The following is a 15,370-nucleotide window of genomic DNA, read 5'->3' on the forward strand; positions in this document are numbered from 1 at the left end:
TTTGTGACTGAAAAGAAATCCTGTTTTATATTAAGAATTTAAATACTTTTAAGATGAATTATTAAACTGTTGAGAAAATGCTTTTTGTTTGAATTATTTGTAATTTTTTCTCAACAGATGGACGACCTCAGTGGGAGGTAGAAGGAAAAATAATTAGGGAAAAGTGTCAAGGGGTGAGAAACAATTTTTCTTACTTTAGAAAGCTTATTTTTTTTTAATGTGTAAATTGATATTTTCATTGTTTTTCTGAAATTTAGACTTCATTTATTAAAATAAGTAGATCGCTGACTAATTCAGACAGACAATTGGAGACTTCTAAATTGTCTTAAGACTATAAAGTAGCCATTAAGAGGATGCTTTGAAGGAACTGGAAATAGCATGCTTGTTGTGAAAGCAATGAAAAAAGAACTTGAAAATTAAAAAGCGGAAACTTAAGATAATTTTGCTAACGTGACAAATTACTTCCAGTGCATTAAAATTTTTTTAAAAGCCTAATGATCCAAAATGCAGCTTTTTAACTGCTAGAAGGTTTTCTTGTGCTCTGGCAGATAAGCAAAGCATCCTTTATATGATATGTCTATTTAATTAAAGCATTATCTTCAGAGCACTTGTGTTTAAAAGAAAATAAAATTCTCCAAATAAAAGTTTGCCTGTACTACTGTTTTACTATGTAATGTGCATGAAGTTTGCCAATTTAAAAAACTTAGGGTGCTTTAGTTTTACCATAAGTGTTTCAGTTTTTCTGTAATTAAGTTTCATTTGCTTTTAATGTGTAAAACTTATTTATTTCAACTTTCCCATAGGCAAACATCATACTTGAAGTTCCTCCATACCATAACAAAGCCATCACAGCTGCAGTTCAGGTGCAGTTCTATCTCTGCAATGGCAAGAGGAAAAAAAGCCAATCTCAACGCTTTACTTACACACCAGGTATCAAATGAAAAATACAAAAGTGACATTTTATTTTGTTTTTTAAAGTGGATAAACATACTCCAGACAGTCTCATTCCTTTTACAGGAACATAGGATTAGCTTTGAGCTGTTGGTAAAACAGTTACTAAAGCTTGTCTAATTAAAAGGCTGAAATACAGAGTAATAAGCTCCAGCACTCTGACTACAGCTAGTTATTTCTTCATTGCACTTTCTACACAATAATTTTTGCATTCTACTTTTCTTTGAGAATGATGATGAAGGTGCTCTTGAAATAACCATCGTGATGACACAATGGATAGTGAGATCATAGAAGAAGAAATTTGTGCATTTTTTTCTACTCTCAAATGTCAAAAAAACCCACATAGATTTAGATACAAGGAAGGTCAAATTAGTGTTTCCCCCACTCTAGATACCTTGCAGTTTACTGAGACAGATCAGCTTGTAACTTAGCCAGAAGTAAAACCAGGACATATTAACTGCAGAGATAGTAAACAGCCTGTTCCTTCCCACTTGGTGTGAGGAAGAGCTTGCAGCAGATATGCAGTGCCTGCTCCTGCCCTGCCCCCTGCTTTATTTCAGCTGTGTGCCCATTTGGAGCAGCCAGAATTCCCAAGGTGCCAGTGATGCTGGGGACCCTTGGGTGCTGCTTGGAGCACTTGAAGTCTTTAATCTGAATGAGTCTTTAAAGATACAGATATTAATATAAACTTCTTAAAACTTCTGTAAATGCTGACAAAGCCAACTTCCATTAGTTAACACAATTTAAAATAAGCTGTGCTCACTTGTTGTGCTCTAAAATTACCTACTTTTTAAATTTAGGCAGTGTTACCGAGGTGTCTGGTATGCCAAGTACACATTAACTGTGTTATCAGATTTCTGTGGTATTTGTCAACTGTTTTTCAAGAATATCAGCTCCTAAGATAGTTACACATCTATATTTTTGTTTGAAATATCTCTATTTAAATTATTTAAATGGTAGAACGAAATAATGACAGTTATTACTTATGAAGCAAGCTGCATTGTAACTGCAGCTGTTATTACACAAGCACTTAAAACACTCTATATGTATTACAGTTCATTTGACTGTAATATTTAGTTAACTGTATTTTATAAAGTAGTAAATGAGCATTTAAGTGTTAGTATTTTTCTACTAGTACTTAAGATCAGTATCTTGTTGTGAGCCTACCAGCAGTTTAAAAAAAATAAACCTGTAACTGAAAGTGTGTCAGTTTGTAGCTCTTATAAGAACAGTTGCTGCCATCACTGAAATTGGGGAATGAGCTTAAAGAGCTACTGCAAATAAAACATAGTGCACTACTCAAGCTAGGGTGTGTGTTGCCAAAGCTCAGCTGCCCTTGTGATCAGAGGCTAAGGAAGGCCTGAAGCCTGCTAAAAATTGCCTTCACCATTTCCTAGTGTATGATACTGAGCTCACATCTGCCCATTTTCGGTGGAGCCCAGCAGCAGCTCCCCCCCTCTGGTGACAAGAACGTCCTTTAGATGAACTGGACTTTCTCTGGCTGGGTTGCAAATGTCTTTATAATCATCCATTGCATAGGAAGATGGGGTGGAAGGGGAGATGCTTGCCCTTGAATACCTGCTGGGAGAGTTGTTCTGGCTTTGCAGGGTTGATGTAGCAGGTATAGAAACAAAGAAGGTGAAAGCAGAGCAGAAGGGAAGCAATGACACTAACAGTGCTATTGTGGTTGTTAAACAGCAGTCAGTGTGTACTTGTCACAGGGTACAGATGGGCTGGAATTGTAAAACTCTTTTACTTTTTCCAGTTATAATGAAGCAAGAGCACAGAGACGAGGTGGATTTGTCTGCTGTTCCATCCTTGGCCCTGCCGCACGCGGGCGGCGTCCAGGGCCTGCACTCCATGCGAGCCCAGCTGCCTTCCCCAGAGCAAGGGCACCCCCATGACAATCTGCTGTCCACGTCACCCAGGAGCCTCGTGTGTCCCATGCAGCCGCCCTACACGGCCATGGTGACCTCGGCAGTGCCACACCTGCCACATATGCAGGGCAGAAACCTCAGTCCAAGTGAAGAGTGTCACGTTTTGCCTCCTGCCGTGGTTCAGTCTTTTCAGGTAACGTCAGCACCTCCTGTGAGGCCTTCTTACCAGCCTATGCAGCCTAGTGATGTGTACAATGGACAGCCTGGGCTTCCCATGAACTCTGCCTCCGGCCCAGGATTTGATGCGATTTCATTTCCGCAGGACGCGGCTGTACCTCATTTGATAAATCTCAGCTGCCAAGCTCTACCACCGGTGCAGTTCCATTCTTCAAACCCAGGTCCTGTGTCAGCATCAAGTCCAGCAGGGCACCCCCTGGCAAACGCAGCTCATTCGGGACAGTCACCTGCTCAGCTGCCGTCCATGGGATTCCACTGCCCGGGCGCGGGGCAGGGCTCCATCCCCTCCGCCATGAGCCGCTCCCTCGGCCAGGCCTCTCCGCAGCTGCAGCAGGTCCCGTTCCACTCTCCGAACCCAGCGGCCGCTTCTTCCCCGTCCCCGACAGCTTCCCACCCGCTGGGCCACTCGCCGCTGTCCGGCCCCTCTTCCCCCCAGCTCCAGCCTCTGCCTTACCAATCTCCGAGCTCAGGACCCGCCCCGTCGCCGCCGCCCGGGAGCCGCTCGGGGCAGCACTCGCCGCAGGCCGCCAGCCCCGCGCTGGGGGCCCTGGGCACGGTGTCACCCCTGGGGCCCCACCCCGGCTGTGACTCAGCTCCCTTTGCGCCCGAGGGGGCAGCTGTGCACATCAAACCAGAGCCTGAAGACCGGGAATTGAATTTTCAAACCATAGGACTACAAGACATCACACTAGATGATGGTAAGTGGATATAATATTGCAATACTGGGGTTATAATGGGCATTAAACTACCAAGTGGGTGTGGGAGGGTTTTTTTGTTTAGAACACACTGCTCTTCACGGAAGGAAAGTTATATCATCAGTCATGGAGTCATATTTTTGTGCCCAAAGCAACAACTCATCTAAAACTAATTCTGTCGGCTGCTAATTTGTAGTTTATACAATTTGAGCATTTTAGTCTGATTTGCTCACAGATTTTGGTTTTGCCATAAAACAAGGCTTGAGGATCAACTCTTACACATTGACACCTTGTAGTCAAGAAAGTCATTTGAAGTCTTTTCTGATTGTGTCACTGATATGTTTCAGTAAGACTCATAATACGATATCTAAGTTGCATAGATGGAGTTTGGAGTCTTGTTTCTTGGAGCTGTCCCAGTTTTGAAGGGCAGGCTGGTGTTTTGATAATCTATCACATGCATTTTGGCACCGTCTTGGTCTCCTCACAGACATTCTGTAGATACTGTCATCATTCAGCACCTCTGCTCACAGTGGCTGTTTGCTTTCTCCACTCTGACTACCTTTTTGAGAAGTTCACTTGTTTAACATAAACAGAACAAGGACATTATAAGGCTAAAGGCCAGACTATAAAGGACTGTATTGTAAATATTTGGACAATTTAAAAAATTTAGTTATTAATTAAATAGTTATTTTCCAACGAAGTGAAAAAAGAAAAATATCAGATCCTAAGCATCAGACTATTTGAGGTGTAGATGCAAAGCAACTTAAAGAATATGTCATGCTAATAAAGTCTGGAAGAACAGAAGGCCTGGCCTTAAAAGTTGTGTAAAATGTGTTTGGTTTTGATGAAGGGAATCATGCCAGTGTCTCTTCTCTAAAGTAGTAATAAATGTTGTGGTTTAGGGTTTTTTTAATCATCCCTGGTAATTACTTAATTGCATCAGCAGTAGAATAAAGACTTAAGTGTAGGCCATCTGTTAAGTATCTGTGTCAGTCCCAACTCCCTGCATAAATTGAGCTTTGCTATTGTTACCTCCAGACAGTAGTAATAAAATTTAGTAAGAAATGCCTTTAAAGACATGGCATAGTAGGAAGAAAACGAGAGAAGCCAGTCTAGTTGAGCTTTCAGTTCAATAGCCACCTTAATTAAACAAAGCTCTCTTTTTAGAAACACTGTTTATCAATCAACTTAAGTTTATTTAGAAAGGAAGGAAGAGACTGATTCTGTCAAGGACTTACTGAGGGGAGAAAAGCAAGGCTTTATGAAACAGCATGCAGCAAAAAAATAGCATTTTGTACTTCTGTATAGAGGAACAAGAGGGAAATCTAATGTTTCAAGAAGTGTCAGGTTAGAACCTACCTTTTTCTCATCCTTCTTCTCTCTACATCCACAAAAAAAAGGAGAAACAAGTCAAATATAACTGAATAACTGTAGTTAGACTGTTCACAAAGTAAGCAGAAGCGTTTACCACTTATGAACATCTTGGCAGTTTGTTTATTATTGTTCAGAAATTAAAATGGATGCACAGTAAAAAAGTTTTTTTCTCTATGTCACAAATATTTGTTGCTTTTTGATACTATTTCCTTTGCTTAGCACTGAAAGTACTGCCTTGTTCTGTGCTGACAAAGCCATGGGATCACAGGAGAAGATGTTGGAGCCCCACTGGAAGCGTGGCCACTTGCTGATGGTTCAGAGTACAATGAACATGGGAGTCAAATGGCCACAGCTTAATTAACTTCTTTTTTTAAATGATTGTTGTAGAAAATTAAAGTTCTGATGACTGCTGATTAAACATACTTCATGTATGGAAAAGTGAGCATGGATTTAAGTGCTGAACTTGCCCTTGGCAGCAGCCCTGGCTTTGTGAGCAGTTCCTTTCCCTTCCACGGTGCTGCCGTGCGATGATTTCCTGGGGTTGGGTTTGGGGCTTGTTTGCATTTCCAGTCTGCAAATACAAATCAGATGTTGAGCATGAAACCTGCTGTTCCCAGAGTCTGGAAGGGCACAGGGACAAGAAGCAAAGCTGCTCAGTTCTCTCAATGTGAGTGAATACTTCCTCTGCTTAATCAGCTTTAAGGGAAAAAAACTCCCATGTTTAGACAAGAACACTTTTTTCAATAATTTATCTGACATATTACTCTGGTTTAAAAAACAATTCTAAAATTTCTTTTTCTTGTATAATTGAATTTTAGTTTCTGTACAAATAGTGCCAAGCACAAATAGCAAATAGGCTATTCTACAATAATGTTATAACAATTAAAGAAAAAAATCCAAACATAATTACATACATAAAATGAGTGTTGATACAATATGTTCTCCCAACTAATACATCAAACCTGAAAGCTCTACTTAGTTGGAAAATAGGTTTTTGAAGGTTACCAGTTAAGGCAAATAAACCTCTCAAAACACTAAGGCAAAGGCAGTTGAAAATTCTATAAATCATGTCTGGCTTACCGGCCTTAAATATTTAAATCAGTATTCTTAAAATAAACAAAAAACTCTGAGAGCATAAATGATCTTCTTTCTTTTAAGTAATGTATACTGTTTCAAAATTAAAATAGTATCTACTTCTTTGCCAAGAAAATAAAATATTTCAAGAAATATTTTACAAAATTTCAGTGTAGTATGGAAGTGCTACCCCATGATAAAATAAATCACAGAATTACTGTGTATCTTGACAGAATTGGATTTAAAATTCTTAAAATCCCAATTAAAAAACCCACAAAACTGAGAAATCCCCACCCCACCTCCAGATGTGACTGTGTGCATATTAGTTACATACATTCATTTAAGTAAGACCCCTAGAAATTACTTTTACTGCCTCTTCAACCAACATTCAGGTGTTTTCTTAAAAACACCCAAACCCCTTCCCAGTCACTGCATGATACAGAACTACAAAGCTGCTTCATCCATCAGTGCTCAAGTCAAGAGCATCTGGATTAGTCTTGGTCCAGCATCTCCTGGAAAGTGTAAGACATTTGCAGCTCCCCTGCAGAGTCCAAGGTGTTTGCCAGTGACCAGATGGAGAACCTTTTGAAATGCTGCTGTATTCCTTTGCCCTTTCCCTGCTCTGTTCACTCTGTGGTTGAACACAGGTTACACAATGGAAGGACAGATCCTGCCCATGTGTCTGACAAAGGATTTTCCTTTCCTTCCTTTCCTTCCTGCTTCTTTCCTTTCTCCCCCCCCATACTGAACTTTGTGTGACTCTTCATTGTCTTGTTTTCCAGGAGGACTTTGTTGATATCCTTAGACTTTTCTAATCTTCACCTTGAATTTGCTTTTTTGTTTTGTTTCCCCTCTTCCTATCCTTGCATCCTACAGGGAACACCTAATTCACTTGAAACAAGGGATCAAAATGCATGAAGTCACATAGATACAAAATTCAAATTACATTATAAAAAATATTTGAAACATAATACAATTTCAGAGTAGTATTGTATGCTGCTACTTCAAAGGTATTCTGAAAAGTTCTCTTTTCTGCTTAGGTTTTGCAGTTGTCAGGCTGCACAAGCTCAGAAACTTTTGGGCTGGAGCTAAGTAAAGCAGCTTCATGCACTTTTATTTGTCCCCTCTACCTTTTCTGTCTCTCAGTGTGTTGGACCTTTTTTCCCTTAGCATCTCTCAGCAAGTCAGCCCTCTGACCAAACCTCAGGGTAAAGTTTCCCTGGCCAGCCAGTGGAGTCTTAGGGCTGCAAACAGATACAAACAAGGCAGCTGAAGTGACAGGAAGCAGGCAGCTGGTCATTTCTGCCCTTTCCCATATCCATCATCCCTACTGCTGCACACCCATCTAATAACGTTTCTTCCCCACTTGAAAGAAAAGCTACTCAAAGTTAGACTTAGTCTGGTTATATGATGAGGCTTAATTAATCTACCCCCTCTGTTTTTAAACAGTGCTCCTAATGTAGTGGTTTACCTATTCCCACTGTCAGGTTTTAGGTTTAAAGCTGGTCCAATACTTCGATCTCAAATTTCATCTTTTGTGATTTGCAGTTTAGGAGGGAGTTTACCTTGGATTTCATGGCTTTCTACAGTGATGAGATTTCTAACATGTACACCTGTATTTAACCATTTTTAAGGTATTGTTTGGCTAGATTCAGCAAATCAGGATGACCTTCTACTAATCCTCTTATATTTTGTTACTCATTGCATCTCCATTACATAAAGCTGGAGATTAGAAAATCCAGTATGTGCATTTACTATAAATCATAACCAGAAATCCCCTAAGCACTTTGTGTATATAAAGCAATAAGGCTGCTTTGTCAGACACATTCCATGTAGAACTCTAAGCTGTTAGCATTCATTCATTTTAATAGTTCTGTGATAACTCTCTAGCTTATAAATTCTCTTGCTGAGAAGCTCAGATTATTCTGATCTTGGCTAGGAGACTTGTACATCTTTGCAGGCAGCTTTTTAACTGTAGCTTCAGCTTAATTTCTGGAGAATCAAAGTGGTGAGTAATAAGAAAGTATTGGAGAAGGACTATACTTTGTATTTCTGTCTATATTTAAAACTTACTCATTAACAGATCAGTGTTAATTAAAGCAACATCCTGCCACTGGAGGTCTGCAGAAGCACAGAAAGTCCTGAATGCTGGAGTCTGGTGTAGTGTGGAGGAGAGCAGCTCAAACTTCAGATGTACATCTCAAATCCAAGGTGTTTTTATTGTCTCCTGAGTACACAGTGAAATGTTGCACCTTGCAGTGGGCCCAGCAAGGCCAAGGACTCTGACCTACCCTGGGCCTGGAACTGTCAGAGCAATCCTGCATTAAAGGCATTCTGAAAACTCTACCAGTATAGACTGTTCAGTAAAGTTGTGTTCAAACTCCTCCTTTCTTAGCATTCTGATTATTAAATCTGTATTGTCAAGCAGCATGAGGCAGCAGTAAAAAACAATCCTGCAGTGAGATGTTGAGGTGACAAGGCAGAACCTGAAATGTATTGAAAGAGAATGGAAATCTACTTTGAGAAGTGTGTGTTATGAACAGAATGAAGATCCAGACCGAGCAGTAGTCTAAAAGCTGAAGGGTGGAGCAGTGAGCAAAGGTGAAATGTTTTGCATCAGGGGTTGTCAGCAGTTAAAGGGTGCTTTGACCATATCTTCTAAGGGATTCACTCACTGTGTCCATACAATCTGTCAGTGGGGCATCCCAAGCAGACCAGTTACAGATTTCTAATGTGTAAAAGTGTCAGCTAAATCCTGAGGTGTCTGTGGCCAGCTCTCCCTGGGAGAGCCACAGAACATAATGCAAAGTAAACTCAACTGACTCCCCACTTCAAAAAGATTCCCCTTGCAGAATTAGAGGAGGTTAGAGACTTCTTCCATCAGTGCAGGTGGCACTTCTGCACCAAGGTGTGGCTGCTGGCAATCACAGCAGCACTGGAAGGAGCTCAGTGCACCTTGTGACCCTGGAAAAAATCCACACAGACCCTTCAGCACCACTTTCCACTGCACAGCCCATGTGTGCTCTAGAGCCAAGGCTTGTGCTGGATTCTGTGTCAGACTCAGCTCTCTTCTTGTGTGAGAGAAGAGGTAAACATGACTGCAGTGAGTTGGTTTCACCAGGATAGAGAAATGCAGAGTGTGACAGCATAGCCAAGCCATGAGCAGGGTATTGGTTACTGTAGCAGATGATTGCAGAACTGGTGCTGTGATTCTGCAGGCACATTTCATTTTTCTGTACATAATGTGCATGGGAAAACTATACTCCAACCTTCCATACTGTTAATTGGGAAAAAAAATAGTACCTGAAATTACTGAAAGCAAGCCTGGCCTCTGGCTTGGAATGGTGACCTGCAAGGCAACCCCCCTGTCTGTGGTAGTTTGCCCCAGCAGCCCTGGCCTGACAGGTTTGGTCTCAGAGCAGCACAATCAGCTGGCTGCTCCAGCACAGACAACTGAGGGTTAATTAGAGCCTGGCAGCTTCTTCTTTTTTGTTAGGGAAAGTTGACACTCGCTGGTCATGTGGAGTCAAAACCAGGCTAAATATATGCACTAAGCAATGTGACACAGTTGAAGAGGTTGTTCACATAAATTCAGCTGGTAGAGTTCTGTCTGAGGCTGACAGAAGAAGGTGTATGTCCCAGGAAATGTGTGCTGTACTCTGTCCATAGTTTTCCTTGTGGTTTGCTGATCCTTGTTACCTCGGTCACGAGAGCAGCTCACTCACCTGTCCTCTAAAACACACAGTTTGTATCAAACTTCTTCTTGCAAAGCACATTAAAAAACTCCACTCTGCTACTCACTGAAGCAGCACTGTAGACAGTCATGCATTCTAGAATATTTTGGGAGATTTACTCTTCTAAAACCAGTACATCTTCTAGGTTATGTCCCACAGCCCTACATCCTGCTCCAGTTCAGCAGTAGTAAAGGACACACAGGCCAAACTTTTAATCAGATAGTGCTACAAAAACAGGAAGTCAATTGACTCCTGTAGGAGGAGATCCTGAAAACCAAATGGAATGACTCCAGGAGCTCTTTGGTCTGCCTGTACCCGTAACAGAACTCCAATTTAAAGTTGACTTCCTGCTTTGACCCAAACCGAGTGCTCATAATTGAGGGTTTAAAGCCTTTCTTAAACTTTCTTTACTTAAAGACTGAGTCAGGACAATGAGTTCATTCAGAAAAGTATGAATTTCTGATCAGTTAAACAGATCTACCAGGTGTCATTTTTCTTGATTTTTGTTTCAACTTCTTAGGTTTTATTTTGGCTTTATATTCTTTGGGTACAGAAAGCTTTCTCAAATGTTTAGGTTATTACAAAGTATAAAGGTATTTTTAATGGTTTTTTTTCTGGTACCTCAAGTTCTGCCTAATGTGTGTGTTAGAACAAAATCTTTATGCTATATCAGAGTTGAAAAGGCTGTTGTTTTATGTCCCACGTTTCCCAAACAAGAAGCAGTGTGTGCCCGAGGGCAGTGCATGCTCTGTTCCAGAAGGTGCTGGCTGCACATGATGTGTGTTGTGCATGGCACAATTTGTCAGGGATTGATAAAAGCAAACACTCACCACTGTCAGCAGCTTTGGTAGTGCACGCAGGAACCTCAGGATCTTGCTAAGTATGAAACTAATTAGAAAAATTGCTCAGAAACATATTTTCCTGCCAGAGTGACATATAATCCTTACTGTATAAGCTGTGCTGTCCTAATGGTGCAGAGGCTGTTGCTTTATAAGCTAATGAACTCCACTGTTCTCTCTGGAGGCTTTTTGGCAGTGTTTGTTGTCTGCTCTTTTGAAAGCTTCACCTTTCTGAAGAGGGTTGTTGGTACAGTTAATTTGTTTCCTCACGAGGCAGTTTCCTGCCCATCTCCCTGGATTCATTAGATCTTTATTTAAATATCACTTTCTTGCTGTTTCTGCTGTAATTGATGGGGGAAAATGATCTTTTCTTATCTCCTATTATTGGACAAGAATTTATCCTTAATTTACTCCTTTCCTTCCCAATAGCAGCGGACATTTTCATTGAAACCCAGATAATGCTTTCCACTTCCCATTTAAACATGTGTAACTTTACACTTTGAACAATTAAGCATAAGAAGTCACCCAAAGAGGTAATTTGAGCTGCTTGAATTTCAGGAGGAAGTAAGAGTAGATTCCTTTGTTCTCCCAGGAGTCATCCCTAAGCAGGGCTTAGATACCATGCTGGCAAAACAAGTGTGTGCCTCTATCCAGAAGGCACAAATTAGCCAGGGTCCAGAGTCATTTTCTTAATTGTGTTAAAGCCTAGTTGACTAAATTTGCAACCCTGTCTTGGGCAGGGAAAAAAACAAATCCAACCCTGTTGTAAGCTCTGCCTGGCCACTGATCACAACTGAATAAACACAGACTTGTTGGTTAAAATAATGAACACCCTATTTGACATTGATTTTTCCTCTAGGAAAAGCAGTTCCATGAAATGTAGCTCTGTACTACCTGCAGGGTTTCTCACGTGGCCCAAGTCTGAGGGAGCCACCTGTGCCAAGACAACACTTGGTGTTCTGGAGCTGTGGTGGCCCTGCTGCAGAGCCCTGCCTTGGGCAGGGTGTGCAGTGGGGAGCTCCCTGTGCTTGGGGGAGAGGCAAAATGGCACAACAGGTTTTGTTCACTAGGACTCCTTTGCCTACCCTGGAGTTGCTGTCCAGTGCCACAAGTGCTTCTAATTTGACCACAGTAAGTAAAGCAAATTGAAAAACCTGAAGGAGGAATGTTCTAAACACAAATACTAAAATCAGATTTAAGTAGTATAAATTCATGATGAGGTGACTATGCAGACATCCAAAAAAATAATCATTACCTTTATGGCTCTGGCTGCTAAATGAAAGTAAATATACAAGTCAATATACAGGAAAAGTGATACTGTTTTTAAAAGGCACTCTGATAATTATAAATAGTTGCTTATGTCACATACGCAGTGTTTGTGAATGAAATGGGGTATTTCAATTTAGAGCTATTAAAAGAAAAATGAAAATCACTTCCTGGTTGAGTGAACTGTAACTTCTTGGTTTAGTCCAGTCAGTAGTTATGTCTGTCTTCTTCTCTGACACAGACAGTTTTATCTCTGACCTGGAATACCAGCCATCAGGTTCAACAGAGAAATGGACTCAACATTCAGCACTCATGTCCAACTCCTTTGTGGAAAATCTAGAGGGTGAGTCTGCTTACTGAAATGCTTCAATGTTTGAAATTGGAGCACAAAGGAAAGGGGAAAGTGTTGTAAGAGTTTTAAGAGCTGCAAGTGAAAAGCACTGTGTAAAACTGAAGTATTGCTATAACCAGACACCTGTGTATTCTGAAATAGTTGAAAATTTAGCATTTGTGAGCCAGGTGTACATTCATTCATTAAAAAACCTCCACTTAAAGTATACAGAGCTGCCACAGAACTTCCTGTGTGCTGTAGGATCTAGTAAAATAGCAGAAGAGGATATGAAAATCTTAAGCCAAATATGGGCAAGGTAGAAGAGTGGCCAGATCAGTTAACTGAGAAATTTGGAATGTTTCTCTTTTTCAAAAAGATGAAGCAATGTCAATTTAAATAGCTGGAATACAGTAGCATGCACCTCCAGTCAGAGTATTAGGAGTACAGGTTCATAACTAGATTTAGAGTTGAATGTGCACTATAATTGGGTAAGAATATCTGGATTTATTATTTCAGCTTCTTTTATTTCACATATAAGCAAGATAATTAGGCCCTATGAACTTTTCTAAATACTAATGATATTAGAAATTGTTGCATGGTCTATTGGTCTTGTTTGTGTTTAGACTTTAGTGGTTTTCACTTTATTACAAAGATGCCTAAAATGCCAAAGAACTATACTGTCCTTTTTCTCTCAATACATGCACGTATACATTATAAACACTTATAACATTTTATACTTTCTCCATAGATTTGTAAAGGTTAAAACTGTAAATGTACAGTAGGTTTGGTAACAGTGAAATAACCAAGCTCTTCATAAAACTTTCACACAATTACTGTGTAGACTGATCCTAAGTTTGCTTATGAAACTGAAATAAATCACACTGGTCTTTTGCCAGCTTTCAAGAAACTTAATTCTTTGCTTTCCTTACCTATCAAAATGTTATTAGTAAGGTAAGTAGCTCCTGTTTGGAATGGCAAAGCCAGGGAAAGGACTGTACACCAAACTGACATACCTGTGTCTTGAAACAGCAAATCAATCAGTAAAATACGAGTTATAAGTTAGATTATTTCAGTGTTCTGCACTATATCCTGTGCAATTCAGAATCTGGTAGGTTGAGAATAATTGTTGAAGAGCAGGAGTTCTTGAAAAATAGAAATTTAGGCTAATAATAAAATAACCCTCAAATACCAGTATCTCCGAGTGAAAAATAGCACATAGGGTGGTAAACCCCAAATTTAGGCCTATGAAATGTAGGCTGACAGGTCCCTCTTATAAAGGGCACACAAACAGAAACCCAGACAGAAACACATTTACACACAAGTGTTAGCATTTGACAAATGCAATTGAGAAACATGGCATTTTTTAAAATGAAAATAATGGGTATTTTGTGTATTTGGCACAATGTAGTGTGGTATTAATACAGGATAGGATACAGAGGAAAGTAGGATGGTTTTGTACCTTGAAGAATGCTCAGTGTCAAATCAGACAAGTTAACTGTATCCACTGCCAGTACAGAATTCTTACAGAGCCAATTTTCAGGCTTAAATTAGGAAGAACACAGCTTCTAAATTATCCTGCTGAAGAGGAGAGCAACTGTGGCTGTAGTGTGCTGCAGGAGATCAGAGCATCTACAAAGGCAGGAAATAACCAATGGAATACTTGAGTCATCCTTTATAGCAGGGGTAAGTGAGGTGACTGCTACAGGGACTACCAAAACATGAGGAGAACCCACATGAGGAAATGTCTCTTTATTTGGTTGAAAGGAGTGTACAAAAACTTCTTGAAAAAATTAAATTTTGTTTTGTAGCAGTTTCAGCATCACAGGCTGTGGCAAACTTGAAAAGACAACCTGTAGAAAACAATCAAGTTTATGAAAATGTAATAGGTGGTCAGAAGGGTCACATAGTTGCAAGCAGTCTGCAGATTATTTATCAAGGTTCTTAAGTGTGCAATTACTGTGCTGTGAGAGAGACTACAAGCTGCTTCCACATGCAGAAATCAGAACAGAACATAAAAATTATGAAGTTAAATGGGAAATGTGACCAACAGATGACTAATCAGTTATTCAGTTAAAATTAGGTAAGTGATGTTAGAAAGTTTTGTGTATTGATGTTGACAATTGAGGAACTAGAGATTCTCATACCCAGAATCCTTGGAAAAAGAGACATTGCAGGACCTGCCTCAGTGTAAGGTGTCAGTAAAAAGCTTTCAGAGCAGTGACAGTGACAATTGTCCTCAAGTAGATGACATGCCAGACAGCAGCTCTGGAAGAGCAAGCAACAGTTGAGTGTAAAATAGAACCTGATGTGGAGCCTGGGTAAATGTGACACTGCTGCTGCTCTGCTTTTAGGAAGGGTGAAAACCAAAGACTGTCTAGAAACCTCTACAGCAAGATGTGATTAAAGGAAACCAGGCAGTTGAACTGATTTGCCTGAAGTTCTCCACAGAGGTTTTCAGGAAGTATTTTTGACTTAGAAAAACCTAAAATGCTTGGTAACTGCCAATAAAGATACTTGCTTGTCCTGTAGAAAGTAGATTAGTGGCTTCCTGCAAGGAAAAAGAGGTTACTTGCATTATTCTCTGAAAGGCCTGTAGGTTCATGAATTTCCTTTTCTTATATTCTTATAAAAAATACATATACTTAGATATACTTCTGTTTTCCTTTGTGCTCCAGTACAAAATATTTGTCTTTTAGCACAATGAGAGGGGAAATAAGAAACAGAGCAATTCAGAAGCATGTTAGTTTTTGCTTGGCATTTGATTAAGGAAGATAATGCCTTTACTTCTGATATTAGAACTTCAAACACCTTAAAAACACCTTAAGAGAACTTGTTACTCTAAATTCATAGTTGTGGGGGGGCTTCATTTATCCAAAACATTCAGGAATTTATTATTAGAAGCACCAGCTTCTAATGCTGATGTCTTGCTTCATAGCACAAGAGCTCTGTTCTCTGCAAATCCTGAACATGGATCACTTTCTGTGGGTGGGAA

At 40.0% G+C, this 15,370-nt stretch overlaps 1 protein-coding gene across 3 annotated transcripts in view; it reads left to right on the plus strand.

Annotated features, from left to right (window-relative positions):
* The window catches only part of NFATC3 (nuclear factor of activated T cells 3), a 63,782-nt gene that overhangs the window by 40,021 nt on the left and 8,391 nt on the right, over positions 1–15,370 (plus strand). The window contains exons 7-11 of one of the 3 annotated variants that reach the window (XM_054640576.2): positions 118–173; positions 804–930; positions 2,717–3,021; positions 3,151–3,763; positions 12,289–12,390. In XM_054640576.2, coding sequence (XP_054496551.1) covers positions 118–173; positions 804–930; positions 2,717–3,021; positions 3,151–3,763; positions 12,289–12,390 — 1,203 coding nt within the window. Of the gene's footprint in view, positions 1–117; positions 174–803; positions 931–2,716; positions 3,764–12,288; positions 12,391–15,370 lie in introns of all 3 variants that reach the window. The other 2 variants (XM_054640574.2, XM_054640575.2) reach the window with 2 other exon arrangements.

Source organism: Agelaius phoeniceus, chromosome 12 (genome assembly GCF_051311805.1).
Source record: "Agelaius phoeniceus isolate bAgePho1 chromosome 12, bAgePho1.hap1, whole genome shotgun sequence".
In the NCBI taxonomy this organism is placed as follows: domain Eukaryota; kingdom Metazoa; phylum Chordata; class Aves; order Passeriformes; family Icteridae; genus Agelaius; species Agelaius phoeniceus.